The sequence below is a fragment of the Saccoglossus kowalevskii genome, chromosome 10 (assembly GCF_978046115.1).
Source record: "Saccoglossus kowalevskii chromosome 10, keSacKowa6.1, whole genome shotgun sequence".
Classification (NCBI taxonomy): Eukaryota; Metazoa; Hemichordata; class Enteropneusta; family Harrimaniidae; genus Saccoglossus; species Saccoglossus kowalevskii.
The window spans coordinates 720,100-735,019 of NC_140650.1; the positions used below are offsets into that span (position 1 = coordinate 720,100).

The window sequence follows — 14,920 nt, forward strand, 5'->3', positions numbered from 1 at the left end:
ATGGCGCAATCCCACAGTTGCATGGTGCAATCCCACAGTTGCATGGTGCAATCCCAGAGTGGCATGGTGCATTCCCACAGTAGCATGGTGCATTCCCACAGTAGCATGGTGAAATCCCACAGTAGCATGGTGAAATCCCACAGTTGCATGGTGCAATCCCACAGTAGCATGGTGAAATCCCACAGTTGCATGGTGCAATCTCACAGTTGCATGGTGCAATCCCACAGCAGAATGGTGCAATCGCACAGTAGCATGGTGAAATCCCACAAATACATAAAGCAATCCCACAGTAGCATGGTGAAATCCCACAGTTTCATGGGGCAATCCCACAGTTGCATGGTGCAATACCAAAGTTGCATTGTGAAATCCCAGTTTCATGGGGCAATCCCACAGTTGCATGGTGCAATCCCACAGTAGCATGGTACAATCCCACAGTAGCATGGTACAATCCCACAGTTGCATGGTACAATCCCACAGTTGCATGGTGCAATCCCACAGTAGCATGGTACAATCCCACAGTTGCATGGTACAATCCCACAGTTGCATGGTGCAATCCCACAGTAGCATGGTACAATCCCAAAGTTGCATGGTGCAATCCCACAGTAGCATGGTACAATCCCACAGTTGCATGGTACAATCCCACAGTAGAATGGTACAATCCCACAGTAGAATGGTACAATCCCACAGTAGCATGGTGCAATCCCACAGTTGCATGGTGCATTCCCACAAATACATAATGCAATCCCACAAATGCATGGTACAATAAAACAATTAGTGAATGATTACGAGATCTCATGATCATGTAGTAAATGATTTGATTTCAAAGTTGAATTTCCTGATGCATATGTGTCAATGTCAGATATTTTATTTTGAGGGATGATTTTCAGCAACTAAAAAAATGTGTCCCTATTTTTTTATTGTGAAGTGCGGGCAGATTAGACAGAAACTAGTATTAATGATTGTTGTGAGCTTATGGGGTTTTGGAGCATTGTGGGCTTATGGGGTTTTGGAGCATTGTGGGCTTATGGGGTTTTGGAGCATGGATGTTTGAATTTAATATCTGCTCATATATTTGTCATATATAATAAATTATCAGCTTACTGTGTTACAGACTGGCAAGATAACTGCAATGCTTGTGCAGATCACGTACTTCACAAATCTTGCCATTGTTTTGTTGAATTCTCAGATTTCAAATAATTCATTGTGAAAATGGCCCTGTCAAAAGTCTGGCACCTAGTTCTTTGTTTTGTACTGTATTCTGGAGGTCCTCAATATAACTTAGCCAGGGCATCTTCAAAGACCTGATTGAAACAGCTGTCTTTTCAAAACAAAGAAGGGCTCTAAAATTAGAGGTGCACTATCAAAGTGGGGCAAGAATGAATTATTGAGGGGTGGCTAGCCCCTCCAAAACCCCTTGTGGATAACACTGGCTAGATTATTCCATCTAATTTGATCATTATCAAATTACAGGATTCTGCCGTAAATCGCCCTGGGGTTCAAAATTTCAAAAAATAATCATGAAATATTTTTTGGGGACTTCTATTTTCATTGATAAATCCAACTATGCTGACTTTCAACGCCGGTAGTTGGGCCACCCAAGACGAAAGAAACTATTGCAGAAGCTAATCTAAAATTTGATACATTTTTTTTTTGCTGAATTAAAAAGTAGACCGCCTAAAATTTCAATACAATGTCACTCAGTGTCATCTTTCTCCAAAAAAATCACATTAACGAACCAAATACAATTATTTTTTTTAGTTTTATTAGTAATGTAAGAGTAAATTCTATAAAGAAGTTTCAAATAAAAACAAACATAACTGTATTGGTTAGTATCAAATGATCGCGGTAGCACAGTTTCGTCATGATGCGTTTCACAATTGTTGATTTTTACTTAGTAGTGATAAAAAATAACGTACAAAAAATGAATTGGTTGAATTGTTATGAAATGCAAATAAATTTCAACTTAGTTTCATCATAAGCGAATGATTCCGGTCGTATATTAGTCGCTCGATGCTGGGGAATATCTACCATGTTTTGACCTGGGACGATGTTCTTTGACCTAATAGGTCAAATAGTTAATTAACCAATTAAAATGACAGATGATACCAATGTGTTCAAATTACCATAGCTCATTTAAATATGTTAATGTTATTGAACGCAACGCGGAAGAGATTTGCCAATGTTTTAGTACAATCTTTTGGCTTGGATTTTGAATCAAAAAATAGTTATTTTCAAAAGATAAACTGAGCATTAGATGAATAATTTAACATTGTTTACAGTGATAACAGCTCATTGTCGAAATGAAGCTTACCCATTCATGCTAGTCACAATAAACATACTCTTGAACAAGTCATTGTCAATGACACATCCCCGTTCCGTTCATATTTGAGTGACATAAACATTCAAAGCAGATCATGACCGAAATCTCAGACCACTTTCAATGGTCTGATCCGAAATGCACCTGCATATGTACAACACATTGTACTAAATCTGAACAAAATCCATCCATGCATGACTGAGATCTGGTTCCTGAATTGTGAAAATACGTGATTTTGATGCATTTTCGGCCTTAAAATGGCCATCATTCAGCTATTGTTAAGCGGATCATGAAACAAATGTACATATCTATTTGTGACACGATGTACCATGTGTGTGTGAAGTTTGAACTCGATCAATCCAGACATGTCCCGGATACGGATCCAGAACTGAATTCTTTAAAACAAAATGGCCGCCAGTGGGCCATTTCGAACTTTATCCACAAAAAAAATGACGTGCATCAAGGTCCTATTATGTTTAATGTATGCACCAAATTTGAACAAAATCTGTCCATGCATAACTGAGATCCGGGTCTAGAATGGTGAAAATGTGCGGTTTCAATGCATTTTCGGCCTTAAAGCGGCCGCCATTTGCCTATCGTTAATGAGATCATGAAACAAATGCACATACATATTTGTGACATGATGTACCTTGTGTGTGTGGAGTTTGAACTCGATCAATCCAGGCATGTTTCAGATACAGATCCAGAACTGAATTCTTTAAAACAAAATGGCCGCCAGTCGGCCATTTCAAACCCGATCCCAAAAAAAAAAGACGTGCATCAAGGTCCTATTATGTTTAATGTATGTACCGGGTCCGGAATGGTGAAAATGTGCGATTTTGATGCATTTTCGATCTTAAAATGGCTATCGTTAATCGGATCATGAAAAAAATGCATGTGCATATGTCCCATATAATGTGTGATGTATCAGTGAAGTTTGAACTTAATTCCTTCCATGCATGTTCGAAATACAGGTGATCACGGACGCACTGACGCACGGATGCACGGACACACGGACGCACACAGGGCAAAACATAAGTCCCCGTTTTCGGACTACGCCCGAACGGGGACTAACAAAAACTTTAATTAATCAATTAATTTAAGGCATCAGGAAAGATTGAAATGTCCGAAAAATGACGCCAAAATATTTTAAAAAAACAAATTTAAAAACTGCCGAAAAATCGCCCTGGGGGATGTCTTGGTCCTATTTTATTTTTTTAAACCAAAACTGCCATTTAACGACCCAGGGCGAATTTACGACAGAATCCGGTATTAAGCATGTAAAATACACAAAAATACTACTGGTATATTTTTTTCAATCCAACATGTTTTTGTTTTTTATGCCATTATGACGATATTTGTTTGTCCTGTTTTTGAGTTCAAATTTATGCATAACACTGAAAGTGTGAAAAATGATTAATATATTAACTCCATGAGTACATACCTGCTGGGTGAAAACAATTGCTACAATGAAAACCACCACTTCAAGTATCAACACAATAATGAGCACGAGGTAGAACTGTTAGAAATATAAATGAAAGCATGTTATTGTATATTACAGTTTCATTTCTCTTTGTATTTATACCATGTATGAATTGATAATATTATACATAATTCAAATATTCTTTTATATAACTCTAGTTTAATTACAATTAGTTTTTGTAAAATAATAAAACCTACAGTACAGTTATTGCGTAAGCTTTGGTGTTTGTGGCATTGTTGCGGCCCACGCATGGCATTGTTGCGGCCCACGCATGGCATTGTTGCGGCCCACGCATGGCATTGTTGCGGCCCACGCATGGCATTGTTGCGGCCCACGCATGGCATTGTTGCGGCCCACGCATGGCATTGTTGCGGCCCACGCATGGCATTGTTGCGGCCCACGCATGGCATTGTTGCGGCCCACTTGTTGCGGCCCACGCATGGCATTGTTGCGGCCCACTTGTTGCGGCCCACGCATGGCATTGTTGCGGCCCACGCATGGCATTGTTGCGGCCCACGCATGGCATTGTTGCGGCCCACGCATGGCATTGTTGCGGCCCACGCATGGCATTGTTGCGGCCCACGCATGGCATTGTTGCGGCCCACGCATGGCATTGTTGCGGCCCACGCATGGCATTGTTGCGGCCCACGCATGGCATTGTTGCGGCCCACGCATGGCATTGTTGCGGCCCACGCATGGCATTATTGCGGCCCACGCATGGCATTATTGCGGCCCACGCATGGCATTATTGCGGCCCACGCATGGCATTATTGCGGCCCACGCATGGCATTATTGTTGCCTACGCATGGCATTATTGTTGCCTACGCATGGCTTTATTGTTGCCTACGCATGGCATTATTGTTGCCTACGCATGGCATTATTGTTGCCTACGCATGGCATTATTATTGTTGCCTGCGCATGGCATTATTATTGTTGCCTGCGCATGGCATTATTGTTGCCTGCGCATGGCATTATTGTTGCCTGCGCATGGCATTATTGTTGCCTACGCATGGCATTATTGTTGCCTACGCATGGCATTATTGTTGCCTACGCATGGCATTATTGTTGCCTACGCATGGCATTATTGTTGCCTACGCATGGCATTATTGTTGCCTACGCATGGCATTATTGTTGCCTACGCATGGCATTATTGTTGCCTACGCATGGCTTTATTGTGGCCTCAGCATCGCATTATTGTTGCCTACGCATGGCTTTATTGTGGCCTCAGCATCGCATCATTGTGACATCAACTATGCATTACTAAAAATTAAAGCTGTGTTCGCCTGACTTATTTTGTGGCATCATCGTGGCCTCAGCTTCGCAGTCACACAAAGTCCCCCAAATTCAAAAGGGATTTTTAAATGCACCGGGGAACACAAGACAAACAATTGTGAATACTTAGATGACGACTCCACGTTAAACACAGCGTGAAAATGGCAATTTAAACTTTCCGGGGCAGATTTACATAATACTACAGTTCGATAACATGGCTAAAATCCATGAAAAGGGAGCTGCAAGTCGTATAATGCCAAAACAGTACCATGATTTCACAACTTTCAAAATATGTTCGCTTTTATCGATGTCTACTGCTCAACAGTTTAATGTCTTCCCGTTCGCAAGAACACAAAGCCTAAACTATCAGAACTTCGTAACACATAATTCGAGTGATGGTATAACAAAATAACTCATCATTTGTAAAGTCAATCCATCGAAAAAGTATATAGAACATTTTTATAAACAATTTTTAATTATATAAATACACTTTGAAAAGAAACAAGATTTATAAACATAAATCTATTTAAATACATTCTTACTACAAATTACACAATACCTATTTTTTGATGAGTTCCTTCACAGCACGAACTATTGGAATCATGCACACGTGTGAGTACTTCGGTGACACATTTTATAGCACGCCTAAAATAGTCCATCATGTATTACGTAACTGTGACCACATGACATCATTCTGTTAACATCCACACATTTTCATAAAATCTCCATGCACTATTTGACCTTTCATAAGTACAATACCCTACAATTTACTCCAGAAAAACAATTTTCTTGGTACATTCCTACATTCTTGCATACTAATGAGGGATTCAAACACATTCCAAGCTGAACAATTTTCTTTGACTAACAACAAAGCTGGTCAATCCTTTCCCAGCAACAAGTGCATAGATTTCAAACTATTATTGGATTGTTTGTGATGGCGTCAGGTCATCACCCTGACAACATTGTGATGTGTAAAAAGAAAAAAAACGTCATGTTGGCTATGATTGTTTTGACTGAGTTCCATGCATGAGAACGAAAATTGATATGAAGAGAAAGCAGAAATATGCCATGTAAATTATCTCATCTTTCCACATTGACATTTCACAGTCTCCCAATGTTCTTTTACTAGCACATATAGTGTGCAAGCCAACAGCATATTTATTTGTTTATTTTATTTATTTTATTTATTTATCTATTTATTTTTTTTTTGCGTTGTATTGTATAGTATTTTTAGGAGGATTACTACTTGTTCAAATCATAAATATTTCTATGTACTATGACAGGACGTACGCTGTTCTGAGTTCAAATCCTATGTAATCTTTGATTTGTCCTGTTTCACTATAATGTTTTAAAAACTTGCCAATCAATTTTTTAGAAACCAACACACGAACTTCCTCCTCCAATCTTCCGAATGTCAACCTGCTTGATTCCAATCAGTCAATCTTGATATTTGGACGGGGTCATGCATGATTTAGCTTGAACCGAGCATTTAGATGAATACAGCTTGCATGTAAGACAGCAAAGAGTATCTGTATGAATACATATAGGGCTCAGCATTGTTTATTTATGTAAATTACTTCTTTGTTTGATGAAGTGATGCTGTGTGATGCCACATTGTCGCCATAATGAGGCCACAATGAAGTGAAGCGATAATTCAATGTTGCGACATTGATGCGTTGCTGAAGCCATAACAATGCCATAATGATGCAATGCTCAAGGCTGATGTGGAAGCAAGGTCAATACTTTAATACGCGATAACTGTACTGTATCTCACCCAAACAATAGAAAATAGAATGGAAATAGAAACCTGTCAAACCTAAACTCTATGTAAACTGACAACTTGTTTGAATTGATCGAACTCTGTGAAAAATTTAAACATGTTTAAAACTGAACCCTGTGCAACCACAAAACTGTTTAAACTGAACTTTGTGTAAAACAGGAAACCTGTCTAAACTGAACCCTGTGTAAACTGAAAACATGTCTAGTCTGAACTAAACCTTGTGTAAAATGCAATCCTGTTAAAACCAGGACCCAGAGTAATTTGAAAACCTGTCTAAACTGAACCCTGTACAATATGCAAACCTGTATAAAATGAACTCTGTGAAAACTGAAAATTTGTGTGTAATATGCAAACCTGTGTAAACTGAACCCTGTGTAAAGATACGCCAACTTTAACTCATTTATCTTTGATGAAATATACTTACAAACATAAGTAGAAAAGTGTTTTCTCTGAGAGCACCAACACATCCTGCAAAACCCAAGATGAAAATAATCCCACCAGTCACAATAAGTACAATTGCTGGATCTGTGAGTAGGTCAAGATAATCCATAACATCACCAACACCCTTCTCTAAGGCAGCCCATATACCAAGGCCAAGAATTAGAAACCCAAGCACCTACAACAGAGAGGGATTTAATGTTATAAGCACTCACTTATGTACAATAATAATCAAGTATTACACAAATCACATAATTAATATATGTAATCTGCAATTTAAAAAATTAACATCTGAAAAGGAATTTTAAAGATATTATTAACAAGTACAAGTAAAGTTGAATGTCATGTACCAGCCATTGTAAAGCCTAAATTTAGGTAAAAAACAGTCCTTGATAGTTCAATAGTGAAATGACGTGAAATGAGTGAGCCATTTTGAATCAGAACTTAAAACAAATGACATGATATATATAATGTATGGTAGTTGTAAAGTGTGATTGCAATCAGCCAATGTATGACAGAGACATGGCTCTAAAATCTAGAATGACAGTAATGCTTAAAGGCCCAATTCACTTGCCCCGGGCAAGTGTGAATTGGAGGCGGGACTATGCTAATGAGTGTTGTTAATCACTTGCATAGCCTATGACGCATCCTGTTTCAGCGGTCCAACAGCATGTGACTTTGATTGATAGTAGTTAATTATTCAAGATTAATAGCGCGTCCCTTTCCCCGGTTCGTGTTTTTAAATTGCATCCGCCAAAATCGCAGCTCTTACACAATTTATTGTCATAAATACTACACACAGTCACTGCTGTGATATTCATAGTCACATGCATCCACTTTGGCACGACATAATCAATCTGTAAGTTCGAGTAAACGCGTTTTTACCGGAGCTTGGCTGGAGCTGTTTACTACAGCGTGATAAGCAAGGAAATAATCACTATTGTTTAGGAGCGTATTTATAGTATACCCGGGCCTTTAATTAAAATCATGACCAGTTGGTCATGAAACAAATATATGTGCATATATGAGAATAGTTGGTCATGAAACAAATATATGTGCATATGTGTGATCAGTTGGTCATCCAACAAATATATGTGCATATGTGTGATCAGTTGGTCATTAAACAAATATATGTGCATATGTGTGATCAGTTGGTCATCAAACAAATATATGTGCATATGTGTGATCAGTTGGTCATTAAACAAATATAAGTGCATATGTGTGATCAGTTGGTCATCAAACAAATATATATGCATATGCGTGATCAGTTGGTCATCAAACAAATATATGTGCATATGTGTGATCAGTTGGTCATCAAACAAATATATGTGCATATGTGTGATCAGTTGGTCATCAAACAAATATATGTGCATATGTGTGATCAGTTGGTCATCAAACAAATATATGTGCATATGTGTGATAAGTTGGTCATGAAACACATATATGTGCATATGTGTAATCAGTTGGTCATCAAACAAATATATGTGCATATGTGTGATCAGTTGGTCATCAAACAAATATATGTGCATATGTGTGATCAGTTGGTCATTAAACAAATATATGTGCATATGCGTGATCAGTTGGTCATCAAACAAATATATGTGCATATGTGTGATCAGTTGGTCATCCAACAAATATATGTGCATATGTGTGACAAGTTGGTCATCAAACAAATATATGTGCATATGTGTGATCAGTTGGTCATCAAACAAATATATGTGCATATGTGTGATCAGTTGGTCATCAAACAAATATATGTGCATATGTGTGATCAGTTGGTCATGAAACAAATATATGTGCATATGTGTGATCAGTTGATCATCAAACAAATATATGTGCATATGTGTGATCAGTTGGTCATGAAACAAATATATGTGCATATGTGTGATCAGTTGGTCATCAAACAAATATATGTGCATATGTGTGATCAGTTGGTCATCAAACAAATATATGTGCATATGTGTGATCAGTTGGTCATCAAACAAATATATGTGCATATGTGTGATCAGTTGGTCATCAAACAAATATATGTGCATATGTGTGATCAGTTGGTCATGAAACAAATATATGTGGATATGTGTGATCAGTTGGTCATGAAACAAATATATTTGCATATGTGTGATCAGTTGGTCATCCAACAAATATATGTGCATATGTGTCATCAGTTGGTCATCCAACAAATATATGTACATATGTGTGATAAGTTGGTCATCAAACAAATATATGTGCATATGTGTGATCAGTTGGTCATCAAACAAATATATGTGCATATGTGTGATCAGTTGGTCATCCAACAAATATATGTGCATATGTGTGATCAGTTGGTCATCCAACAAATATATGTGCATATGTGTGATCAGTTGGTCATGAAACAAATATATGTGCATATGTGTGATCAATTGGTCATCCAACAAATATATGTGCATAAGTGTGATCAGTTGGTCATGAAACAAATATATGTGCATATGTGTGATCAGTTGGTCATCAAACAAATATATGTGCATATGTGTGATCAGTTGGTCATCAAACAAATATATGTGCATATGTGTGATCAGTTGGTCATGAAACAAATATATGTGCATATGTGTCATCAGTTGGTCATCCAACAAATATATGTGCATATGTGTCATCAGTTGGTCATCCAACAAATATATGTGCATATGTGTGATAAGTTGGTCATCAAACAAATATATGTGCATATGTGTGATCAGTTGGTCATCAAACAAATATATGTGCATATGTGTGATCAGTTGGTCATCCAACAAATATATGTGCATATGTGTGATCAGTTGGTCATCCAACAAATATATGTGCATATGTGTGATCAGTTGGTCATGAAACAAATATATATGCATATGCGTGATCAGTTGGTCATCCAACAAATATATGTGCATAAGTGTGATCAGTTGGTCATGAAACAAATATATGTGCATATGTGTGATCAGTTGGTCATCAAACAAATATATGTGCATATGTGTGATCAGTTGGTCATCAAACAAATATATGTGCATATGTGTGATCAGTTGGTCATGAAACAAATATATGTGCATATGTGTGATCAGTTGGTCATCAAACAAATATATGTGCATATGTGTGATCAGTTGGTCATGAAACAAATATATGTGCATATGTGTGATCAGTTGGTCATCAAACAAATATATGTGCATATATGTGATCAGTTGGTCATCAAACAAATATATGTGCATATGTGTGATCAGTTGGTCATGAAACAAATATATGTGCATATGTGTGATCAGTTGGTCATGAAACAAATATATGTGCATATGTGTGATCAGTTGGTCATCAAACAAATATATGTGCATATGTGTGATAAGTTGGTCATGAAACACATATATGTGCATATGTGTGATCAGTTGGTCATCAAACAAATATATGTGCATATGTGTGATCAGTTGGTCATCAAACAAATATATGTGCATATGTGTGATCAGTTGGTCATCAAACAAATATATGTGCATATGTGTGATCAGTTGGTCATGAAACAAATATATGTGCATATGTGTGATCAGTTGGTCATCAAACAAATATATGTGCATATATGTGATCAGTTGGTCATGAAACAAATATATGTGCATATGTGTGATCAGTTGGTCATGAAACAAATATATGTGCATATGTGTGATCAGTTGGTCATGAAACAAATATATGTGCATATGTGTGATCAGTTGGTCATCCAACAAATATATGTGCATATGTGTGATCAGTTGGTCATGAAACAAATATATGTGCATATGCGTGATCAGTTGGTCATCCAACAAATATATGTGCATAAGTGTGATCAGTTGGTCATGAAACAAATATATGTGCATATGTGTGATCAGTTGGTCATCAAACAAATATATGTGCATATGCGTGATAAGTTGGTCATCAAACAAATATATGTGCATATGTGTGATCAGTTGGTCATGAAACAAATATATGTGCATATGTGTGATCAGTTGGTCATCAAACAAATATATGTGCATATGTGTGATCAGTTGGTCATCAAACAAATATATGTGCATATGTGTGATCAGTTGGTCATCAAACAAATATATGTGCATATGTGTGATCAGGTGGTCATGAAACAAATATATGTGCATATGTGTGATCAGTTGGTCATCAAACAAATATATGTGCATATGTGCATATGTGTGATCAGTTGGTCATCCAACAAATATATGTGCATATGTGTGATCAGTTGGTCATGAAACAAATATATGTGTATATGCGTGATCAGTTGGTCATGAAACAAATATATGTGCATATGTGTGATAAGTTGGTCATCAAACACATATATGTGCATATGTGTGATCAGTTGGTCATGAAACAAATATATGTGCATATGTGTGATCAGTTGGTCATGAAACAAGTATATGTGCATATGTGTGATCAGTTGGTCATGAAACAAATATATGTGCATATGTGTGATAAGTTGGTCATCCAACAAATATATGTGCATATGTGTGATCAGTTGGTCATGAAACAAATATATGTGTATATGTGTGATCAGTTGGTCATGAAACAAATTTATGTGCATATGTGTCATCAGTTGGGCATCAAACAAATATATGTGCATATGTGTCATCAGTTGGTCATGAAAAAAATATATGTGCATATGTGTGATCAGTTGGTCATGAAACAAATATATGTGCATATGTGTGATCAGTTGGTCATGAAACAAATATATGTGCATATGTGTCATCAGTTGGTCATCAAACAAATAAATGTGCATATGTGTCATCAGTTGGTCATGAAACAAATATATGTGCATATGTGTCATCAGTTGGTCATGAAACAAATATATGTGCATATGTGTGATCAGTTGGTCATCAAACAAATATATGTGCATATGTGTGATCAGTTGGTCATCCAACAAATATATGTGCATATGTGTCATCAGTTGGTCATCAAACAAATATATGTGCATATGTGTCATCAGTTGGTCATCAAACAAATAAATGTGCATATGTGTCATCAGTTGGTCATGAAACAAATATATGTGCATATGTGTCATCAGTTGGTCATCAAACAAATATATGTGCATATGTGTGACAAGTTGGTCATCAAACAAATATATGTGCATATGTGTGATCAGTTGGTCATCAAACAAATATATGTGCATATGTGTGATCAGTTGGTCATCAAACACATATATGTGCATATGTGTGATCAGTTGGTCATCAAACAAATATATGTGCATATGTGTGATCAGTTGGTCATCAAACAAATATATGTGCATATGTGTGATCAGTTGGTCATGAAACAAATATATGTGCATATGTGTGATCAGTTGGTCATGAAACAAATATATGTGCATATGTGTGATCAGTTGGTCATGAAACAAATATATGTGCATATGTGTGATAAGTTGGTCATCCAACAAATATATGTGCATATGTGTGATCAGTTGGTCATGAAACAAATATATGTGTATATGCGTGATCAGTTGGTCATGAAACAAATATATGTGCATATGTGTGATAAGTTGGTCATCAAACACATATATGTGCATATGTGTGATCAGTTGGTCATCAAACAAATATATGTGCATGTGTGATCAGTTGGTCATGAAACAAATTTATGTGCATATGTGTCATCAGTTGGTCATCAAACAAATATATGTGCATATGTGTCATCAGTTGGTCATGAAAAAAATATATGTGCATATGTGTGATCAGTTGGTCATGAAACAAATATACCGGGTATGTGCATATGTGTGATCAGTTGGTCATGAAACAAATATATGTGCATATGTGTCATCAGTTGGTCATCAAACAAATAAATGTGCATATGTGTCATCAGTTGGTCATGAAACAAATATATGTGCATATGTGTCATCAGTTGGTCATGAAACAAATATATGTGCATATGTGTGATCAGTTGGTCATCAAACAAATATATGTGCATATGTGTGATCAGTTGGTCATCCAACAAATATATGTGCATATGTGTGATCAGTTGGTCATCAAACAAATATATGTGCATGTGTGATCAGTTGGTCATCAAACAAATATATGTGCATATGTGTGATCAGTTGGTCATGAAACAAATATATGTGCATATGTGTGATCAGTTGGTCATCAAACAAATATATGTGCATATATGTGATAAGTTGGTCATCAAACAAATATATGTGCATATGTGTGATTAGTTGGTCATCAAACAAATATATGTGCATATGTGTGATCAGTTGGTCATCAAACAAATATATGTGCATATGTGTGATCAGTTGGTCATCAAACAAATATATGTGCATATGTGTGATAAGTTGGTCATCCAACAAATATATGTGCATAAGTGTGATCAGTTGGTCATCAAACAAATATATGTGCATATGTGTGATCAGTTGGTCATCCAACAAATATATGTGCATATGTGTGATCAGTTGGTCATCAAACACATATATGTGCATATGTGTGATCAGTTGGTCATCAAACAAATATATGTGCATATGTGTGATCAGTTGGTCATCAAACAAATATATGTGCATATGTGTGATCAGTTGGTCATGAAACAAATATATGTGCATATGTGTGATCAGTTGGTCATGAAACAAATATATGTGCATATGTGTGATCAGTTGGTCATGAAACAAATATATGTGCATATGTGTGATAAGTTGGTCATCCAACAAATATATGTGCATATGTGTGATCAGTTGGTCATGAAACAAATATATGTGTATATGCGTGATCAGTTGGTCATGAAACAAATACATGTGCATATGTGTGATAAGTTGGTCATCAAACACATATATGTGCATATGTGTGATCAGTTGGTCATCAAACAAATATATGTGCATATGTGTGATCAGTTGGTCATGAAACAAATTTATGTGCATATGTGTCATCAGTTGGTCATCAAACAAATATATGTGCATATGTGTCATCAGTTGGTCATGAAAAAAATATATGTGCATATGTGTGATCAGTTGGTCATGAAACAAATATACCGGGTATGTGCATATGTGTGATCAGTTGGTCATGAAACAAATATATGTGCATATGTGTCATCAGTTGGTCATCAAACAAATAAATGTGCATATGTGTCATCAGTTGGTCATGAAACAAATATATGTGCATATGTGTCATCAGTTGGTCATGAAACAAATATATGTGCATATGTGTGATCAGTTGGTCATCAAACAAATATATGTGCATATGTGTGATCAGTTGGTCATCCAACAAATATATGTGCATATGTGTGATCAGTTGGTCATCAAACAAATATATGTGCATGTGTGATCAGTTGGTCATCAAACAAATATATGTGCATATGTGTGATCAGTTGGTCATGAAACAAATATATGTGCATATGTGTGATCAGTTGGTCATCAAACAAATATATGTGCATATATGTGATAAGTTGGTCATCAAACAAATATATGTGCATATGTGTGATTAGTTGGTCATCAAACAAATATATGTGCATATGTGTGATCAGTTGGTCATCAAACAAATATATGTGCATATGTGTGATCAGTTGGTCATGAAACAAATATATGTGCATATGTGTGATAAGTTGGTCATCCAACAAATATATGTGCATAAGTGTGATCAGTTGGTCATCAAACAAATATATGTGCATATGTGTGATCAGTTGGTCATCCAACAAATATATGTGCATA

General features: G+C 36.5%; 1 protein-coding gene across 1 annotated transcript in view; it reads right to left on the reverse strand.

Moving 5' to 3' along the window:
• Positions 1-14,920, reverse strand: part of LOC102810109 (tetraspanin-33-like) — a 130,096-nt gene that overhangs the window by 28,258 nt on the left and 86,918 nt on the right. Inside the window, exons 2-3 of the mRNA XM_085504138.1 lie at positions 7,277-7,468; positions 3,762-3,836 (exon numbers count right to left, since the gene is read on the reverse strand). Coding sequence (XP_085360264.1) covers positions 3,762-3,836; positions 7,277-7,468 — 267 coding nt within the window. The remainder of the gene's footprint in view (positions 1-3,761; positions 3,837-7,276; positions 7,469-14,920) is intronic.